We start from the raw sequence: 21124 nt of genomic DNA, 5'->3' as shown, positions 1-21124 counted from the left end.
TTTGATTTGTCATACACTGAAAATATGAACTTCACGATACCCTTCATACGAGAATGTGATGTTCAGTGTTCGTGTTTGAATCGAGATCAGGAGATGACATTTTTATTCTGTGACTGTTTAACGAGGAAGAGGAGGAGGAGGCAGTGTGTTGGTGTGTGTGTGTGTGTGTGTGTGTATCTGATAACTGTGTGTATACAATGAAAGACTAACAGCTGTGTAAATGACTCTGCAATGATAAAAGTTCTTCAGTATGAACACTTTTTTAAATATATTTCCTTTTATGTGTTGGAAAAGTGAACCTTCGCGTGGCTCGTCTTTGTGTTGGAGCTTTTACTGTCGAGTGTTTTCAGAGTCCAGTACCGCCCTAAACGCAAGATTTGCAAGGGCTAACGTGTAGACTGACTCATTCATACCTACATGCAATCCATCAATCTATCAATCAATCAATCTTTATTTATAAAGCGCCAAATCCCAACAAATGTTCTCCTCAGACTCTTTCCAAACAGAGCAGGTCTAGTCCATACTCTATGCTCTATTATTAACAAAGACCCAACTTCAAGACCAGATCAGATCCAGTCCCATCTTACAGACAGGACTCAGTCTGATCTCATCTTAATCCAAAGATCAGATTGTATCAAATCTTCAAACGGGGATCACTGAATCAGATTAGATCAGGTAATCCAGGTTGTTTTGTTGCAAACTTGAAGGATGGGGATAACTTTGATAACTTTGACCCATAAAGTGAGGATTATCCTGGGTTTAGGCTGGGCAACAGGAACTGAATGAAAAGCAGTCAAACAAACAAAACAATCAATCTCACAACAAATGTTCTCCTCAGACTCTTTCCAAACAGAGCAGGTCTAGTCCGTACTCTATGCTCTATTATTAACAAAGACCCAACTTCAAGACCAGATCAGATCCAGTCCCATCTTACAGACAGGACTCAGTCTGATCTCATCTTAATCCACCATGAGCAGAAAACTTTGCAGCATTTAGCAAATTACAGTGGCAAGGACAAACTTCCTTTAACAGGCAGAAACCTCCAGCAGGACCAGACTCATGTTAGACACACATCTGCTGAGACCGTGTTGGAGAGAGGGATAGAGGGAGATGAAGAGAGAGAGAGAGATGATAGTGGGGAGACGGATAGTAGTAGTTGTAGCAGCTGGAGTCTGGCACGTCCACAGCAGCAGAGATCCAGAGGAACCTACGAGACAAGGGAGCTCAGGGACTCCAGAAAGGTCTATGGTTAGTAACTTTAATGGGACAGGAAGAGTTAAAGTGAGAGACAGGCAGAGAGAGGAGAGAGAGGGAAAGACAGGATCCCAGTGTGTCAGTCTAAGCTTATAGCAGCATAACTAAGACCTGGTCCAAGCCTGATCCAGCTCTAACTATAAGCTTTATGAAAAAGGAAAGTTTGAAGCGTACTCTTAAAAGTAGAGAGGGTGTCTGCCTCCCAGTCCCTGACTGGTAGATGATTCCAAAGGAGAGGGGCCTGATAACTGAAGGCTCTACCTCCCATACTATCTGTGCTATCACACTAGTCTTGTAATTTGCTGCTGTCTCTTGTTTACACTCTCTGCGCTTTATGTCTCCTGCCTGTAGTCAGCACCTCACTACACGTCCTTTGGTTTGTGTCCCTACAAACACTTTTACAGTTTACCACCTTAAAAACAACATTTACTGGATAAATCTGATATGTGAATGTTTGTAGCATCTTTTTGTCCTCTATGATGAAAAAATCAAAGATCGTTTCAACTACAAGTCGTTAAAGACATCGATGTTAATGTAAAAATCCATTATTTTGACTTTCAACAGATATAAAAATGATCCCTGAAAGAATCAGTAAAGAAAACAATCACAAGTTAAAGTGTGTGAATGGATTAAAGTGACTCCAGCATCACGTGACCCAGTCGCTGTGTTTCAGGTAAACCAGGATCCAGCTTCATTTCGAGATTTCAATCAATCAGAGTGAGCGATCGGAGCAAACTGCAGCTGAATGATGTTCCTCTGTTACATAATCCAACATCAGCATTAACATGAGAACAAAAAGGCTGACGACAGCTGTGTTTCAACCTTTTATCCAGAATGGGTTTTAAATCTGAGGACTCTGTTATTGATGAATGCTTTTAAAGCGTCACCTGTTACACCACACTCTGAGAACTGAGCACAGATTCAAGGTTTGTTCTCCATCAGAGATAATCTGTCATTAAACTACATAACACAAAATATAACATACTTAAATATTAGAGTCACAAAATAACGGCCTCACCTGGTTTTTGGAGCTGTTCAATAAATATTAACACATAATAATATTCACCATGAGGCAAAACGATATGATCACTCCACCGCTGCTAAAATATCAAAGAACTAAAGAGTTTTAAAAAATCACTGGGATAATCAAACACGCAGAGAACACAAGAAAGACGTACAATGATCCAACCAGGGCAGGGGAAACAAAGAAACTAAATCCACAGAGTGATTAACAAAGGAAACCAGGACACAGGTGAGACTAATCAGGGTCATCAAAAAGGAGGGAAACACATAAAGACAGGAAGTAAAAATAAACTGGACCCACATTAAAACCTAATCATAACCCTAACCCTAATCGTAACCCTAATCGTAACCCTAACCCTAACCCTAACCCTAACCCTAATCGTAACCCTAACCCTAACCCTAACCCTAACCCTAATCGTAACCCTAACCCTAACCCTAACCCTAAACGTAACCCTAACCCTAACCCTAATCGTAACCCTAACCCTAACCCTAATCGTAACCCTAATCGTAACCCTAACCCTAAACGTAACCCTAACCCTAACCCTAATCGTAACCCTAATCGTAACCCTAACCCTAACCCTAATCGTAACCCTAATCGTAACCCTAACCCTAACCCTAATCGTAACCCTAATCGTAACCCTAACCCTAACCCTAATCGTAACCCTAACCCAACCCTAATCGTAACCCTAACCCTAACCCTAATCGTAACCCTAATCGTAACCCTAACCCTAAACGTAACCCTAACCCTAACCCTAATCGTAACCCTAATCGTAACCCTAACCCTAACCCTAACCCTAACCCTAATCGTAACCCTAACCCTAACCCTAACCCTAACCCTAATCGTAACCCTAACCCAACCCTAATCGTAACCCTAACCCTAACCCTAATCGTAACCCTAATCGTAACCCTAACCCTAAACGTAACCCTAACCCTAACCCTAATCGTAACCCTAACCCTAACCCTAACCCTAATCGTAACCCTAACCCTAACCCTAACCCTAACCCTAATCGTAACCCTAACCCTAACCCTAACCCTAACCCTAACCCTAATCGTAACCCTAACCCTAACCCTAACCCTAACCCTAATCGTAACCCTAACCCTAACCCTAACCCTAACCCTAACCCTAATCGTAACCCTAACCCTAACCCTAACCCTAATCGTAACCCTAATCCTAACCCTAACCCTAACCCTAATCGTAACCCTAACCCTAACCCTAACCCTAATCCTAACCCTAACCCTAACCCTAACCCTAATCGTAACCCTAACCCTAACCCTAACCCTAATCGTAACCCTAACCCTAATCGTAACCCTAACCCTAACCCTAACCCTAACCCTAATCGTAACCCTAACCCTAACCCTAACCCTCGGAACCCTAACCCTAACCCTAACCCTAATCGTAACCCTAACCCTAACCCTAACCCTAATCGTAACCCTAACCCTAACCCTAACCCTAATCGTAACCCTAACCCTAATCATAACCCTAACCCTAACCCTAATCGTAACCCTAACCCTAACCCTAACCCTAATCCTAACCCTAACCCTAACTCTAACCCTAATCGTAACCCTAACCCTAACCCTAACCCTAACCCTAATCCTAACCCTAACCCTAATCGTAACCCTAACCCTAACCCTAACCCTAACCCTAATCGTAACCCTAACCCTAACCCTAACCCTAATCCTAACCCTAACCCTAACCCTAACCCTAACCCTAATCGTAACCCTAACCCTAACCCTAACCCTAACCCTAATCGTAACCCTAACCCTAACCCTAACCCTAACCCTAATCGTAACCCTAACCCTAACCCTAACCCTAATCGTAACCCTAATCCTAACCCTAACCCTAACCCTAATCGTAACCCTAACCCTAACCCTAACCCTAATCGTAACCCTAACCCTAACCCTAACCCTAATCGTAACCCTAACCCTAATCGTAACCCTAACCCTAACCCTCGGAACCCTAACCCTAACCCTAACCCTAACCCTAACCCTAATCGTAACCCTAACCCTAACCCTAACCCTCGGAACCCTAACCCTAACCCTAACCCTAATCGTAACCCTAACCCTAACCCTAACCCTAATCGTAACCCTAACCCTAACCCTAACCCTAATCGTAACCCTAACCCTAATCATAACCCTAACCCTAACCCTAATCGTAACCCTAACCCTAACCCTAACCCTAATCGTAACCCTAACCCTAACCCTAACCCTAACCCTAATCGTAACCCTAACCCTAACCCTAACCCTAATCCTAACCCTAACCCTAACTCTAACCCTAATCGTAACCCTAACCCTAACCCTAACCCTAACCCTAATCATAACCCTAACCCTAACCCTAATCGTAACCCTAACCCTAACCCTAACCCTAATCGTAACCCTAACCCTAACCCTAACCCTAATCCTAACCCTAACCCTAACCCTAACCCTAACCCTAACCCTAATCGTAACCCTAACCCTAATCATAACCCTAACCCTAACCCTAATCGTAACCCTAACCCTAACCCTAACCCTAATCGTAACCCTAACCCTAACCCTAACCCTAACCCTAATCGTAACCCTAACCCTAACCCTAACCCTAATCCTAACCCTAACCCTAACTCTAACCCTAATCGTAACCCTAACCCTAACCCTAACCCTAACCCTAATCCTAACCCTAACCCTAACCCTAACCCTAACCCTAACCCTAATCGTAACCCTAACCCTAATCCTAACCCTAACCCTAATCGTAATAGAACATAGAGTACGGTCTTGACCTGCTCTGTTTAGAAAGAGTCTGAGGATAATGTTTGTTGGGATTTGGCACTTTATAAATAAAGATGAATTGATTGAGGAGGGGAAAACACTTCACCAGGCTCACCACAGTCCAGTTTATGTCCTGTTAGTGTGACTTTTAACACGGCCTGCCATCATGCAAAGGAATATTTACTCGCAGGGAAAAAAGGCAAATAAATGAGCATAACTCACGAGGAGAAGTATACGTATAAATGTGTCCATTTCCACCTCTGATCATGAAAACATTATCCCTACAACACCTCTGACACTTCACCTTTACCCTGCATGAGTTAAACACATCCTGGACGGACTCATCCTCTGGATCAAAACAGCTCAGAGGAAGTGAGAGGGGGTGGGATGTCTTAGTCCGGGTCTAATCCCACATTAAGGGGCCATCAGGAGGCTGGCATGGAGATTAACTGGTGTGGAAACAAGTCACTCAGAAGGCATGAGAAAAGTTTAACAGCAACTTCTTTATTGTTATTATGTATAAAAATATAACACGTGATGAACGTTATGTTAAAATACACGACTGAGTCTGTCAGAGAAAAAACACGCAAGAGTCACCAAGGTAGAAAGAAAGCAGTGGTCCATCTTCAAAGGCCCTGTGAGGAGTTTTGAACTGGCTGAGAAACAGGCTGGAAATGACACTGATGCCTCTTTATGACCTTCAATAGCAAACAAGACCATCAGCAGCAACACTGACACCTTCTCTGTTGTCATTTTTAAAGCCTGAAACCGCCCTGAGGGGGTCGGTGTCAGACCAGATGATGGACATCTCACTTCAGAAACAGCCTTTATTTGACTGTTTTCATGGAAAAGAATCACATTGCCTGATAACATTGCCAGGAAATGGGCAGGGAGCATTACCGCTGACCCCTCACACCCTGGACACAAATTCTTCAAACTCCTCCCCTCCGGCAGGCGCTACAGATCACTGTGCGCCAAAACAACCCGCCATAAGAACAGCTTCTTCCCCCAGGCTGTCACTCTGATGAACACTAAACCATAACAGTGTCATACCTGTCAGATAAATACTCTCTGTAAATATACATGTAGATACACAATGCAACAATTCTCAAGCAGAATTCCATATTTCTATTTTTTGTATTATTTAACTTCTATTTTATAATGTAAAACTACCTCTGCAACTCACCACTGCACTTTATCATATTTTTTTAGCCTGTACATATTAGTCATGCCTATTTGTTGTTTCTTTGTATTTATAGCTAAGGTTATTGTTATTATATTTTCATTTTATTTTTTATTGTAGTTCTTATTCTTATTCCTATTCTTATGCCTTGTACAAAGAGAGCACAGTTTACTAAAGTCAAATTCCTTGTGTGTTCAAGCATACTTGGTGAATAAAGCTGATTCTGATTCTGATTCTGATTCTTCTGATAAAGTTAACTGTTAAAAGACAACAGGATGAGCTGATGAGGCTTTTGTTGAAAACACTACTTTTGCATGTTTAGGACAAAAGATAAGAGGTATCACTTTGTCCACAAGGGGGCGCCAGAATCGCTACAAAACAAAAGTTCCTCACAGCAGCTTTAACGTTTGAAACTTCATGAAGTCAACACTTATTTAATCTTTGCAGAAGAACGTACAAATCAAGAAAAGCTCATTTATATGCAATGAAACTTACCTGTGAGTATTTATCACTCCCCCTCCTCCCCTCCCCCATTCAACCTGACATATGGTAATCACATCACACCCCCCCGTACACACAGAGGTCACGTCCATAGGAGGGCGACCATCCATGCATACGGGGCGGAGCGATGTGAAAGTCCCTGCATTACGCTGCAGCGCACACAAGCCGCATGCAGTAAGAAGATTAATGAACGCATTTATGGAAAAGCTGCAGGACGTACACTTAGAGCTGAATGAAGAGCAGAGAGGACATCTGTCTGAGAGATCACCAGCCATCTCTCTTCATGTTACACATCCATGTGAATGAAATACAAAATAAACATAACGCATGAATATTACATAATATTAATTCAAAGTGAGTGCTATGCAACAAGAGGTGGAGGTTCACACACACACTTTAATGACAGGAATCCACAGTTTGAATCAACCCCCGCAGCGTTAACATGGCGTCTGCATCAGGACGGGGCGGACATGTTGGTTTCTCTTATGCAAGTACTTCACCTAGAAATATCAGGGATTATTGTTCATGAGCAGCCGTGTCAGCGTCAGTCTTTCTCACAACAGGAGCTGCAAATATCCAGGTTGCACGCCACCAGAGAAGAAGAAGAAGACATTCTGAAAATCCTACATTTGGCACGAGGAGAAGAGGATTCCTCGGACTTCATCTTGTATCTCCTCGGCAATTTGAAAAGCTACTCCTCATCGTTCCCCTCGTTCAGGAAACACTCTCCTTCCTCAGTTCTCATGTGCAAGAAAGACAGAAGTAAACATTCGATTGGTCGATCAAATTAAAGATCAGCCACACCCCGAGGAAGCAGACGAAGGATCTGCACCCCTGCTCGTGTTGACCTCCGACCCCTGCAGAGAGCTGTCCGTCCTCAGGATCCAGCAGAGTCCCGTTGCGGAGGCTCTCAGTGCTGTTCCCCATCTCCTCTTTGAGCTCCTGCTGCAGCAGTTTGGAAATGAGGCTGATGAAGCGGTTCTCAGTGGTGGAGACGATCTCTGAGGACACCGTGGTCAGGTTCAGCTCTGCGGGGTCCACGCAGGTGCCGTTTATTTTGGCGAAGACCACCTCGCTGAGATCCATCCCCGCGACCGAGGAAGGCGAAGAACAGGGGATGTCCCGCACCAGCTTGTAGCTCTCCATCCACTCCTTCAGCCACACCAGGGAGCAGTCGCACTCCCAGGGGTTCCTGAACAGGTACAGGCGACCCAGGAAGTAGATGGGCTGGAACACCGGGAACGGGAGCGTGGTGAGGTTGTTGCTGTTCAGGTGCAGCGTGATCAGGCTGGTCAGGTTCTCAAAAGTGCCCTCCTCGATGAACATCACCTGGTTCCTGTCTAGGTACAGGACCTCCAGCTCCACCAGGTCACTGAACCAGGTCTTAGACACATTGATCAACTGGTTCCCCCCGAGGTTGAGCATCTTGAGGCGTGTGAGACCCTTGAAGGCGTGCCGGGGCAGATCAGACAGAAGGTTGTCATTGAGGTAGAAGTTCTCGAGCCGCACCAGGTCCTGGAAGGCCTGGTCGTGGATCACATTGATGCGGTTCTCCTGGAGGTTCAGGTACCTGAGATGGGAGAAAGACAGAGAGACTTGAAGACTGAACTCAGGATGATTATGTCACACGAGGTAAACGTGGAATGAGAGGATGCTCGTGCAGAAAGGGGAAAACTGAGCAGCAGGAAGTACCACATGATGGGAACACAAGATCAAGCTTTAACAACGGGTTCTTCAACAAGTCTGCTTTCTTTCTACATCCACTGTTTTCCATTTATTCCAGATCAGATTGCAGCAACAGCATGCTTAGCAAGATATCCCAGACATCCTCCTTCACCAGCAACCCTTTCACCTACTCTTGGAGGATCCTGAGGGATTCCCAGGTCCAGCTTAGATCTGTGTCTACCTCCAATTTCCTACCAAACACAGAAAAACCTCCAAAGTAAGGCGCCCAGGTGGATCCTGAAGATGCTGAACTACCTCAACTCTCTTCTTGCACCATGAAGAAGTAGCAGCTTGGGGACGAGAGAGGAGGCATAGAGCCAGAGGAGGAGAGCTGGTCTAAGAAGACGGAGGTTTATGGAGAGGAGATAGAAGCCGTGTCTCTCCTCTCTCATCATGGGCAACGTGAGATCTCTGGATAATAAGATGGACTAGCTAACAGGACTAGCCTGGAGTCAGACGGAGTTTCAGGAATGTAGCATGGTGTGCTTCACGGAAACGTCTCCAGTGACGGCTTCCAGACTGTCTATTGTGTATAGAGCAACTGTAATGATTGAATCTACCCCCCTTGTATAAATAAAGTATCTCTGACTCTGATATATAGAGGCTGTAGTCCTCATTGCAGAGGTCTCTGGTTTTCGACTCCCGACCACGACCATTTGCTGCATGTCTTCCCTCTCTCTCTACTCCCCACATTTCCTATCTCTCTTCAGCTGTCCTATTAAATAAAGGCCCAAAAATATAACTTAAAGAGACAGAAAGAAGTAGCAGCTCTACTCGGAGCTCCCTCCAGATGACAGAGCTCCTTCTTCTCTCTATAAGGATGACCCGGTTGATGATCCTGCAGGCACTATCTGCTGATGCTGCACCAATCCTTCCATCAATCTACCGCTACGTTTAACCCTCAACAGCAAACACAAGCTCCGTGAGTCAAGGCAGTAACTCTCTTCCAACCTGCTTAACCCAAAAAACAACTCAACAATGCCAAAGCTTCTAAACCCCGGGACGTCTTTGACCCACCTCAGGCTTTGCCCTTCCACGTAGGCACATGGAAGGGCAGGGAGTTCCAAATGTAACTTATTGCATGCTAATACTTCCTTCTTTTGGTGAAAGTGGTCCTGACTGAAATGGGTTTATCCTAAAAACAGGCTCATTAGTTTCCTGAAGCAGCTGGACTCTTGTTTTTAGCAGATGTTCCCGACAGATGCAAAGTGTGAATGGAGAAACCACAAGCACACTGAAAATGATTTCCATCAATTTAACAACACAGGAGCAGATGTTTCTTAAAAAAGGGCTGCAAAGACAGAAAGAACATCCAAGTGTCGGCGCAGCAGAGAGGACTCAGGAAGTGTTGGCTTGGCTTGGACCAACTTTTGTCCCACCGTAAAAATGAAGCAAACTATGACGACAGACAATCAGAACATTACACCTCTAATTACAGGACCTAATTATCCTGACTGAGAGGTTGAGGCAGTGGGTAGGTGTCTCTGGGAGTGCCCTGGATTGGTTCTCTTCCTATCTCTCTGACAGGAGTTTTTCTGTGTCACTTGGTCCATACATGTCTGAAACTGCTGCTCTCTCCTGTGGTGTCCCTCAGGGTTCTGTATTGGGCCCTGTATTATTTGCCTTGTATTTGCTGCCCTTGAGTCACATTATCAGTAAATTCAAAGGTATTTCTTATCATTGTTACGCTGATGACATCCAGCTGTATGTGTCTTTTAGGCCTGATGACACAGACAAGCTGATAGTTTTGCTTGATTGTCTGACTGCCATTAAGGACTGGATGTCTGACAACTTCCTGCAGCTAAACGCTGACAAGACAGAGGTCCTTATTGTTGGTTCCGATACTATAGCTTCCAGGGTTGCTCAGTGTATTGGTTCCCTCTCCTCTGCTGTCCAGTCTAAACTCAGAAATCTTGGAGTTATATTCGATCAGTCCATGTACTTCGATCACCACATAAAACAGTTGTCCCGGTTATGCTTCTTCCATTTACGAAACATTGCCAAACTCAGGTCTGTTGTGTCACATCCCGAACTGGAAATGATCATTCATGCTTTTGTTTCATCCCGACTGGACTATTGTAACTCACTTTTCACCTGCCTCAGTAAATCGTCCCTCCATCGTCTTCAATTAGTCCAGAACGCTGCTGCAAGGCTGTTGACCAAGTCCAGCCGGACAACCCACATCACTCCGATTCTAGCTTCCCTACATTGGCTTCCAGTTAAATTTAGGATTCACTTTAAAGTCCTCGTTTTCGTGTATAGAGCTCTGCATGGTCAGGCTCCTGAATACATCGTCGACCTGCTCCACCCCTACCTCACCAGTAGGCCACTCAGGTCTTCTGACCAGGGCTTGCTGGTTGTCCCTCGAGCTCGTTTAAGAACAAAAGGTGACCGTGCTTTTGAAGTTGTGGCACCGACATTGTGGAATGCTCTTCCTGTAAATGTCCGTTCTGCTATATCTGTTGTCGCCTTTAAAAAACTTGTGAAGACACATTTATTTAAACAGGCCTTCGACTCACTGTGTTCAGACTAATGTTCTATTTATGCTGCGGTCTGTTTCTTTTAATGTGTTGGATATTTTCCTGTGAAGCACTTTGTGATTTTATTCTGTGAAAGGTGCTATACTAAATAAAATTTACTTTACTTTACACTCAGAAGTGTTATCAAAATATTTCCTCCAGCAGTTAAATCATCATGACGAGTCACTTCTTACCTCAGACTCCCCAGGCCCAGCAGGGAGTTGTAGGCCACCGCCTCGATCTTGCTCTTCTCCAGGTAGATGTGGGTCAGGTTCTCCATGCCTCGGATGGCTCCGGGGATCCTCCTGAAGTTGTTCTGGAAGCAGAGCAGCTCCTTCAGCGCCGTCTGCTCGATGAAGATACGATCGGGGATGTTGAAGAGGTTGCAGTCGGACAGATCCAAACGCACCAGCTTCTTCAACCCGGTGAACGTCCGCGTGTGAAGGTAGCTGATGTACTCGTTGTGTGCCATCTTCAGGTCCACCAGGTTAGAGAGGCCCTGCAGGAGAGAGAGGGGAAGGTGTTAGATGTGGAGATTTTAATCACTTGGTATCATTCTCCTGTATCAACCATGAGGTCAAAGAAAAAAACTCCTCCTGGTTGATAACTTACATCTCACAGCCAAACTTCACCAGCAGAGCTCTAAACAGAGACGCTTCAGGGTGAGGGACCAGTAGTAGATATTTTAAGATCCTTCCTTTCCCACTCTGACCCGTCCAAAATCATTCATGCTTTTATTTCTTTTAGTTTAGAGCATCATCTTTTTTCTCTGAATTTTAAAAAAATGTTAAAGGTGACATATCATGCAAAATTGACTTTTTAATGGTTCTTTACCTGAAATATGTTTCCCTGGCATGTCTACAAACCCCCCGAGAATGAAAAGAATCCATTCTGCCCCTGTTCTGATTTCTACACCTTTCTGTAAATGTGTGTGAAACGAGCCGTTTCAGACTTCCATGTTTTTGTTACGTAACAACAATATCCGGTCTGTCACGGAGTCAGAGCTCGGAGCTTGTTCAGCCCATACTCTGTATAAAATAATACTGAATCCCTCCCACGTTTTTCATTACCTGCACAAATGTGTGCTAACAAGGAGCTTAGGAGGGAGGCATGCTAGTTGTAGGCTGTCTTAATAAACACAAAGGTCGGTTTTACTCCCCACGTCTGCAGATTTGAAGATCTAGTGGATGATTTTTATTTGTCATGGATAAGTGCTAGCGCTAATTAGCATAGCCACATAGCTATATGTTAATAGCTGTAGCTGTAGCTGTAGCTGTAGCTGTGTACCAAGACACACGTCGACATACTGACAAATAAACAACAAGAAACACTAAATCTGTGACCAATCCTTCAGAAAGGTCCTGCTGCCTTTCTGGCAGAGGTCGGTTTTACTCCCCACGTCTGCAGATTTGAAGATCTAGTGGAGGATTTTTAGTTATCATGGATAAGTGCTAGCGCTAGTTAGCATAGCCACATAGCTACATGTTCGTAGCTGTGTACCAAGACACACGTCTACATACTGATAAATAAAACAACAAGAAACACTAAATCTGTGACCAATCGTTCAGAAAGGTCCTGTTACAGGCGCCTCTCCGTCAGGATCAGATTCTGGATCAGATTCAGAGGGTTGAAGTAACGCGATCTCTGAGCAGCCGTGTATATTCAGCCAACATGTAAACATTAGATCAACGTGCTGGAGAGCCGAGGCCACACCCACTTCCTGAGGGGGCGTGGTCAGAGAGAAAACAGAGTGTTCTGATGAGGAATGAAGAAGAGGGTTTTTCAGGCAGACCAAAATCTGATTTCAAAGTGTTTTTTTGAGCATAAACTTTAAAGACATGTTTTGTGGACCTCTTAGACCAATATATATTGATGAAAAAAGCGTGATATGTCCCCTTTAAAATATATAAATATATTTTTTTTATATTCTAAGAAAAAAATATCTCAGAATAAAAAAAAGATACATTTTAAAAATGTTGCCCACCCTCCAAAAAAATGTTTCTCAGTGGCTTTTCTTTTGCAGCTCAGAGCACTGAATGAAATGCCATGCTGTTAATCCTCTATAAAAAACACGGTCCATGACAACTGTCACAGTTAAATGTGTGTATTATCTGGATTACAGAGACACTGACTCCATGTTAATCTGCCTTTCTCTGATATACATTAATTCTGTTTGTTTGTGCAACAGCATTTTAAATCCATTTCATTATTTTGAAGTTGCTGCAAATATCTCTAAACCCTCCTGTTGTGTTCGTTTATCTGGAACAGCAATAATGATCCTGGGTCAATTTGACCCGGGGCATATTCAATTATCCAAAAGTGTCAGAACACCAAAAATTCCATATACACATTTTTTTTAAATCTAATTTTTAATCAATTTCTAACCATTTAAATCAGGATTTGGTTCATTGGTGTTCTTTAATTCTCACAGATCATAGTCATATGTGGACTCACTTGTTTTTAATTAAAATTAATGTTAAAACTTTTTTAATGTACATTGGGAAGCCCTAAAATTAAATACAATAGTTTAAAATGACAGATTTTTTTAAATTTTATTTTAAATTTTGAATTTTTTTATTTTTATGAAGTGATGCATGCTGCCCAGATTTTGATGCTGCATTAATCTGGTTTGGAAGCATATACTGCCTAAAATAGACTTTAAAAAGGGTCAATTTGACCCGCAACATAACAGGAGGGTTAAATACTCTTAACCTGGGTGAGTAGATTTTTCCTGATTTACATGAAAGTTTTGAGGCTCTTTGTTTGTCATTAACATCCAGAGAACAGAGAGGTCTTGACAGATGTGTGCTGTGTCTCGTTGTTATGTTTTTTAGTCCCACTTTCCAGGTTCAAAATGTATGCAATGTTTATAATAACTGCTTTCATCCTGCTGGAAGTGAAAGGACACAATCTTTCTCTGGAGTGCATGACAGATAAAGTGAGAAATGTCAACCTTGTTTTCATGATATGGAAACTGGACAGCGCTCTTAAAAAGAGCAACGCATGGCAAAGTAAGAAAGTAAGAGTGGTGTCTATCCTTCAGGTTTACAGAAAGGTATTTCAAAGGGTGACAAAATCACACCCCTTCTGTATGCATCTGTCTTTTCTACAAGCCTAAACTTAGACAGAAGTTAAAGCAGACCTTGAACGCCCCAGGAGTGATGAAGGAGATGTTGTTGTGGTCCAGAGACAGAGACTTGAGGGAGGGCAGGGTGCCGAACGCCCTCTCGGACAGGAACTTGAGCCGGTTCTTGTCCAGGTTGATGGCGGAGGCCTCGCAGGGGAACTCTTTGGGCAGCTCAGCCAGGGCGGAGCGGTCGCACAGCACACTGCAGCTCTTCTCCTGTGTGCAGGAGCAGGACGCCGGACACGCCCGAACACACGCCCACCGTGCCAGCACCGCCTGAGGCAGCAGGCACAGCACAGAGACTGCAGGAGGGCACAGTGAAACAAAGTTAACACAGCACTGCAGTAAAGCATGATCAGAATGAAGAATTACATTTCAAATATCAAGAATGATGCATCAAATAAGAACACTGCTCATGTGCAAATCTCCCCCAGTACTCTGATGTACCCTGAGACAGCAACTAAAGTTCTGGAAACCTCAAACCTCATGCAGAAGGGTTCCTTAAACCAGACCCTATCCATCCATGCATACATTTATACTCCTTATCCTAGTGGGGGTCGCCAATCCAAACCGTCATTGGATGAGAGGTGAGGTACACTCTTGACAGAGACATGTAGAGACAAACAACCAACACACTCACACCTATGAGCAATCTAGAGTGGCTAATTAACCCAACAGGCATGGTTTGGGACCGTGGGAGGAAGCCCCGGAGATACAACCTTTAAATGCACAGGGAGAACATGCAAACTCCACATGGACAGGCTCATGCCCAGGATGCCTTAAGACCACATTTCTGAGGATGACATGTGCCGCTGAATAAGACACCTAAACCTGTTGGATTAAACCAATTTGCTTTCTTGCAAGGGTTGCTTGATGACACTGAAACCACCTCCACCTCTGCACAGAAATCTGACAACTAGCAGACAGCAGCTGGTGAAGCTAGCTTAGCACAAAGCTTGGAGAAAAGTGGAAACTGCTAGCATGACCCTGAAATTTGGAGTTGTTTGTTTGATGCAAGCTGCAAACAAAGCAGACAAACGTAGGCACATGGAAGGGCAGGGAGCTCCCAGAAGAGAGTGATACCGCCAAATACAACATACTAAATTTGATGCCATAACTCCTTGACCCTGGAGGTCTTTGCTGCTGCTCTCCCTGCCCCAAGTCAGCATTTGCCCTTCCACGTAGGCATATGGAATGGCAGGGAGCTCCTAGAAGAGAGCAATACTGCAAATACAACATACAAAATTTGATGCCATAACTCCTGGACTTTGGAGGTCTTTGCTGCTTCTCTCCCTGCCTCCCTACCTCAGGCTTTGCCCTTCCACATAGGTACATGGAAGGGAAGGGAGCACCTAGAAGAGAGTGATACCGCCAAATATAACATACTAAATTTGATGCCTTAACTCCTTGACCCTGGAGGTCTGCTGCTGCTCTCCCTGCCCCCTTACCTCAGGCTTTGCCCTTCCACATAGGCGCATGGAAGGGCAGGGAGCTCCTAGAAGAGAGCGATACCGCCAAATACAAAATACTGAATTTGATGCCATAACTCCTTGACCCTGGAGGTCTTTGCTGCTTCTCTCCCTGCCTCCCTACCGCCCTTCCACATAGGCACATGGAAGGGAAGGGAGGTCATAGAAGAGAGCGATACCGCCAAATACAACATACTGAATTTGATGCCATAACTCCTTGTCCTTGGAAGTCTTTGCTGCTGCTCACCCTGCCCCATAACAGGATTTGCCCTTCCACGTACGCACATGGAAGGGCAGGGAGCTCCTAGAAGAGAGCGATACTGCCAAATATAACCTTCTGAACTTGATAAACACTACCTGGCATCAAATCTAGAGGTCTAAGGAAGCTCTTACTCCTGATAACCGTCCTCTGTTTGATGATTCACTCCACAGTGAGTCAGCTTTACGACAGATCCTGCACCGAGGCGAGGTTTGAGGTGAAATAATATAATTGAAATGTCTGCAGGTCTTTGAGATGGATGTCTGATTTGATGTTTGAGTCACGTTGATGGGCAGGTTTATGACTGAACTGTCTCTCTGCCAGCTGCTGCTGAAACGATGATGTGATTAAGAAAGAACAGCTTACATCAGAGATTAGCTCACAACAATAGGTACTGTCTGTGCGAGGGATTTCACCCTCCAGCCCGTCCACCATGGATCCAGATCGGCCTTTTAGGCTGATCAATGAGCGACAGACGTGATGGAAAACTACATTTTCAAGACGCTCTACTGAGAGAGAGTCTTTATAAACGAACGTGCAGCTTCTTTTTACATCATTAGACATTTTAGAGCTGAAGAAGAGGAGGAGGAATAAGAGAAGAGGGGTGAAGGGATTGAAACTGACCAGTGAAAGTGATGACAGTCATTACTGTAGTCTCTCATCTGGGACATGCCAGGATTAACGGAGGTCTGAAACAGCACAAAAAGAGCACAGCAGCACAGAATAATGAACCACTGAGAGTTACATAAAAGTGTGACAAAGCCTGAAATCCGTCAATGATCCAGTTTAGGAAAGTTCTCAGTTTGACTTTGACTTGGAAGAAGAGAGGGTTTTAAATCATCTGCATGAAGAAAAGGAGAGAAATCATCTGAGAGAGAGACGCAGGTGTGTGAGTCCGACCTACCTGTAGAAGTGTCCGGACAGCTGCATCCATGTGTGTTCAAAGTCACGGTCCAAACATGTGGGTCCATGTTCTACATCAGTCAGCACCTCCAGCCGAGCCAGCTGCTCTGTCCTGACACAGTTCTCCTGCTGAAGTGATGTTTTCACTCCTCATCCTCCCCCCTCTTCACTCTCTGTGTGTGTGTGTGTGTGTGAGAGCAAAAAGCCATCTCTTAATGGCCCTCAAATCCCCCTGGATGGATGGATAGATGGAGAGAGTGATGTAGTGATGGAGGGATGGAGTGATGGACGTTTTGCAGGATTACAGAAGTAAAGCGAAGCTCTCAGATCAAACCGAGGCCGAGCAGAGAAACACACACATGCAGCACGAAGACGGCATGAAACTTGACAGGAATGCAGATGTTGGAATGGATTATGGGATCAGCCTCCATCAGCGGTGTGATCTGATGAGAGGAGATCAATACGATGGGTTAAATAAGACCCTGGGGGGACAGATCTTTCTCCTGATTGATGCTCTTTTAGCTTGTATTGGAGTCATATTTAAAGCTCCTGTGAGGAGATTTTGGGAGGTTATAAAACAGAATGAAATGAACACTGATGTCTCTCTATGACCTCAAAAAACAAGCAAGACCTTTAAGAAGAGGAGGGGACGTTTCTGTAGTGATAATCTTACCTCTGAAACCACTGGTGGAGGAGGGTAGTTGTCAGGCTTTCATGTGTAACTGCAAAGATCCTCAATGAATGATACATTTGACTCTTAAAAGAGAGAGCATGATGAGTATTTATTTTATGCACAGGACAAAATCTGCTACGCCCATTTTGTCCACAGGGGGCGCCAAATACGGCACAACCTGAAAATGAATTACTGGAGGGTTTTTTGGGGGTTTTTTTTCGCCAGTTGTGTTTATTGAGTGAAATGCAATGACAAGTTTACATTTTTTTAAATTTTCATTTAAATGTAAAATAACCCCTTCCTCAAATTAAAAAAAAAAATGTAATTAAATAAAAAAATAACCCCTAAATGTATAAAAGAAAAGCACATAATAATGACACGCCTAACAGGAGAAGGTACATACATGTGCATAATCATATACCTGTAAAGGTCTATAAATACAGAATCACCTGCACATTTACAACACAAATATATGAGTCTCAGAACTAAAAAAAAACATGAGATAAATAATAAATAAATAAATTACCCCTTCAAAATACAAATAAAAAATAACCCCTTCCTCAAAAATAAATAAATAGAAAAATAAATAAATGAATAAATAAATAAATAAATAAATAACCCCTTCCTCAAAAATAAATAAATAGAAAAATAAATAAATAAATAAATAAATAAATAAATAAATAAATAAATAAATAACCTCTTCCTCAAAAAAAATAATATATATATTTTTAAAAACAACAAAAAAAAAAAAAAAAACCTTCCTCAATAAATAAAAAAATTAAAAAAATTAAAATAAATAAATAACCCCTTCCTACTTACTGGAGCTTTAATTTGGAACAACAGCTTAATCCAACCGATTGTTCTGATTGGACAAGATGAATTCCAGGCGTGCTGTTATACATGAAAACAGATTTATAACGTATGCGTCCATTTTATTAATTAACCCTGATTTAGCAGGATTTTAATATATAATTAAATGATATAATGCATTTTACCTTTTGGATATAGATTTGAACAGATTTTTATTTATTTATTTAACAGTTTATTTTATTTTACCTACTTAGTCGGGCTTCAAACATCTCTATATATATGTCTTTTAGTCTGTTTTAGTGATATATATTTTGGGACCCCCTTGAACACGAGATGCTGCATCTCAAGGAGCTATCCTATAATAAATAAAGAAATAAATAAATTAAATATATATATGTAAACACTCATTTTTGAGTGTTTTTTCACTCTTTAAATCTCAAACTTCATGTTTTTATTCATTTTTTAATCAAAAGCATCTTTTATTGACCCTGATCTTCCTCTATATTCCACTCACATGTCGTCTGCTGCGTCTTTAAAAAATCACAGGAATTATACAACCAGGTTTTAGAGAGTCACCGCCTTCTGCTGAAACCACTCAGCACATTAGAGACCATGTGACCCTTTAAAGAGTAACCTAAAAAAGGCTCAAAGTGTGCTTTATCAGAGTATGACAACACATTTCTGTCACAGCAGAGAGAGCATTACAGAGACATCAGATCCAGGTCAGCTGTTTTTTTTTCTCATTATTTTAACCTGGTTTTAACAGAATGAGTCACAACAAAGATCAGCACTCAGGCCTCAGCATCACGGAGTCTGCACGTCTGGTAACCATGGCAAGAGACGATGTCAACATGTCAACTGGCGGTCTGATGGGATTTGGGTCAGCAGAGAGATTCAGCTGAGTGACTGTAACACCTCTAAAGCCCGAAACACCCAAACTCAGCACCCAGACATGAGGCCTGATGAGCAGCCAGAGTTTAATCATGTGAAGCTGGTCCACAGAGTCCAGGACAGATGCTGTATGAAACACTGAATTCTCAGTGATGTCACATATTGTTGTGTTTCAGACGCTGACTCCAACTAACACTTTGTTACAGCCTGATCTCGCTTCATCGATGCATAAGTCACGTGCATTCAAACAAAACCTGTTGCAGTTCAGAAGTCCGGCACATGCAGCATCCTGCGGTCTTGAAATGTGAAGCCAATGCATAATTGTTAAAGACTGCAGTTCATCGAGCGTCCACTAGAGGCTGGCTGCAGAAGCACAAGAAACCACATTCACACCCATTCAAAGAAGACGATCTTTACAGCAGAAATAAACATGTTTACAGCCTGGTTCAAAAAACAGGTTAGGTCTGAGGTGCTCATTTCTGTATCGGCAAACACTGTACAAAAATAAAGTAATATAAAATAAAATAAAATATAAAATAAAGATTCTTACAAATGTTTTCAGTCACTCCCTCACTCTCTCCAGAGACCAGAAAATATTTAAAATAATAATATATGACACCCTTCTGAATTTAATTTGCATCATACAGAATATTGTTTTTCTCTTTCACAGTTTCATTGTGTTTTTGTCTGTCTTACTTCATTGTGCTCTTTATGTCTAAGTGTTTTAGTTGAGTGTATTTGTATTATACTCTGAGGATGGATGTTTAACCTTTGAATTCTGCCTAAAAAGTGTAAATTAAAAAGAAAAATACAGTCAATGGTGAGGCAAACATGCCTCTGTCTGTTTCATGGACCTGTCTTAATGCACGGTCATGTTCAAACGAAGGATTATGAAGTTTCTCTTGCACATCTTGCTTCCAATTCGAGGTGTCTTGATCTGAGTTTAGGAGTTACCTTATCCAACAAAAGTGAGTCCACCTCTCACATTTCTTCTAAAGATGAAGCACAAGAAAGTCCGCAAACAGTTTTCAGTGGGGGACCAAGATAAACTTATTTGGTTCAGAGGATGTCAAGTGTGTGTGTGGGCGCCCAGGTGAGGAGTACAAAGACAAGTGTGTCTTGCCTACAGTCAAGCATGGTGGTGGGAGTGTCATGGTCTGGGTCTGCATGAGTGCTGCCGGCACTGGGGAGCTACAGTTCATAGAGGGAACCATGAATGCCAACATGTACTGTGACACACTGAAGCAGAGTGTGATCCCTCCCTTTGGAAACTGGGCCAAAGGGCAGTACTCCAACATGATAAGGACCCCAAACACACCTCCAAGACGGCCCCTGCCTGTCTAAAGAAGCTGAGGGTGAAGGTGATGGAGTGGCCAAGCATGTCTCCAGACCTAAACCCTATTGAGCATCTGTGGGGTCTCCTCAAACGGAAGGTGGAGGAGCACAAGGTCTCTAACATCCACCAGCTTTGTGATGTCATCATAGAGGAGTGGAAGAGGACTCCAGTGGGAACCTGTGAAGCTCTGGTGAACTCCATGCCGAAGAGGGTTCAGGCAGTGCTGGAAAATAATGGTGGCCACAGAAAATAGACACTTTGGGCCCAATGTGGACATTTTCACTGAGGGGTGTACTCACTTTTGTTGCCGGTGGTTTAGACATTAATGGCTGTGTTGAGTTATTTTGAGGGGACAGTAAATTTACACTGTTACACAAGCAAAGTGTCATTTCTTCACTGTTGTCCCATGAAAAGATATAATTCAATATTTGCAGAAATGTGAGGGGTGGACTCACTTTTGTGAGATACTGTAAATCAGATTTTTATCCATGTTTGTTTTGTCCAAGATAAATTTGCAGAATTCTGAAGTTATTGTTGCAAAATGTTCTTGTCTTTTTTGGTCTGTTCATTTTGTTGTGAAGCTCTCAGACACATCTGTAGAAAATCCAGAATCTTCCCTTCCATGTTTTCCCATGTTGTAAACTAAAAGGTGGATCCTGTGCCACTAAAGTGACTCTGGATGTCAGGTTGTTGGGACAGTGACAGACTTTGT

General features: G+C 43.0%; 1 protein-coding gene across 2 annotated transcripts; it reads right to left on the bottom strand.

Moving 5' to 3' along the window:
- Positions 1–7076: 7076 nt before the first annotated feature.
- nyx (nyctalopin) lies at positions 7077–16884 on the bottom strand. Of its 2 annotated transcripts, XM_034694139.1 has the most exons (5): positions 16704–16884; positions 16424–16488; positions 14087–14373; positions 11139–11443; positions 7077–8270 (listed from the first exon to the last, which is right to left on the bottom strand). In XM_034694139.1, the coding sequence occupies exons 2-5, from the start codon at positions 16443–16445 to the stop codon at positions 7442–7444; spliced, it is 1443 nt and encodes a 480-aa protein (XP_034550030.1). In that variant the 5' UTR covers positions 16446–16488; positions 16704–16884; the 3' UTR covers positions 7077–7441. The 2 variants fall into 2 exon arrangements, with proteins under 2 accessions (XP_034550030.1, XP_034550032.1); XM_034694141.1 differs by lacking the exons at positions 14087–14373; positions 16424–16488; positions 16704–16884 and adding an exon at positions 13685–13777.
- Between the last annotated feature and the right edge of the window lie 4240 nt (positions 16885–21124).

This window comes from Notolabrus celidotus, chromosome 10, assembly GCF_009762535.1.
Source record: "Notolabrus celidotus isolate fNotCel1 chromosome 10, fNotCel1.pri, whole genome shotgun sequence".
In the NCBI taxonomy this organism is placed as follows: domain Eukaryota; kingdom Metazoa; phylum Chordata; class Actinopteri; order Labriformes; family Labridae; genus Notolabrus; species Notolabrus celidotus.
This window is presented reverse-complemented; position numbering and strand designations above follow the sequence as displayed.

Coding starts and splice junctions, on each gene's coding strand:
- nyx (XM_034694139.1), bottom strand. CDS start 16,445: ATGACTGTCATCACTTTCACTG. Junction 11,444..14,086: donor TCACTCCTGGGGCGTTCAAG/GTCTGCTTTAAC, acceptor TCTCTCCTGCAG/GGCCTCTCTAACCTGGTGGA. Junction 8,271..11,138: donor CTGGGCCTGGGGAGTCTGAG/GTAAGAAGTGAC, acceptor CTCCCATCTCAG/GTACCTGAACCTCCAGGAGA.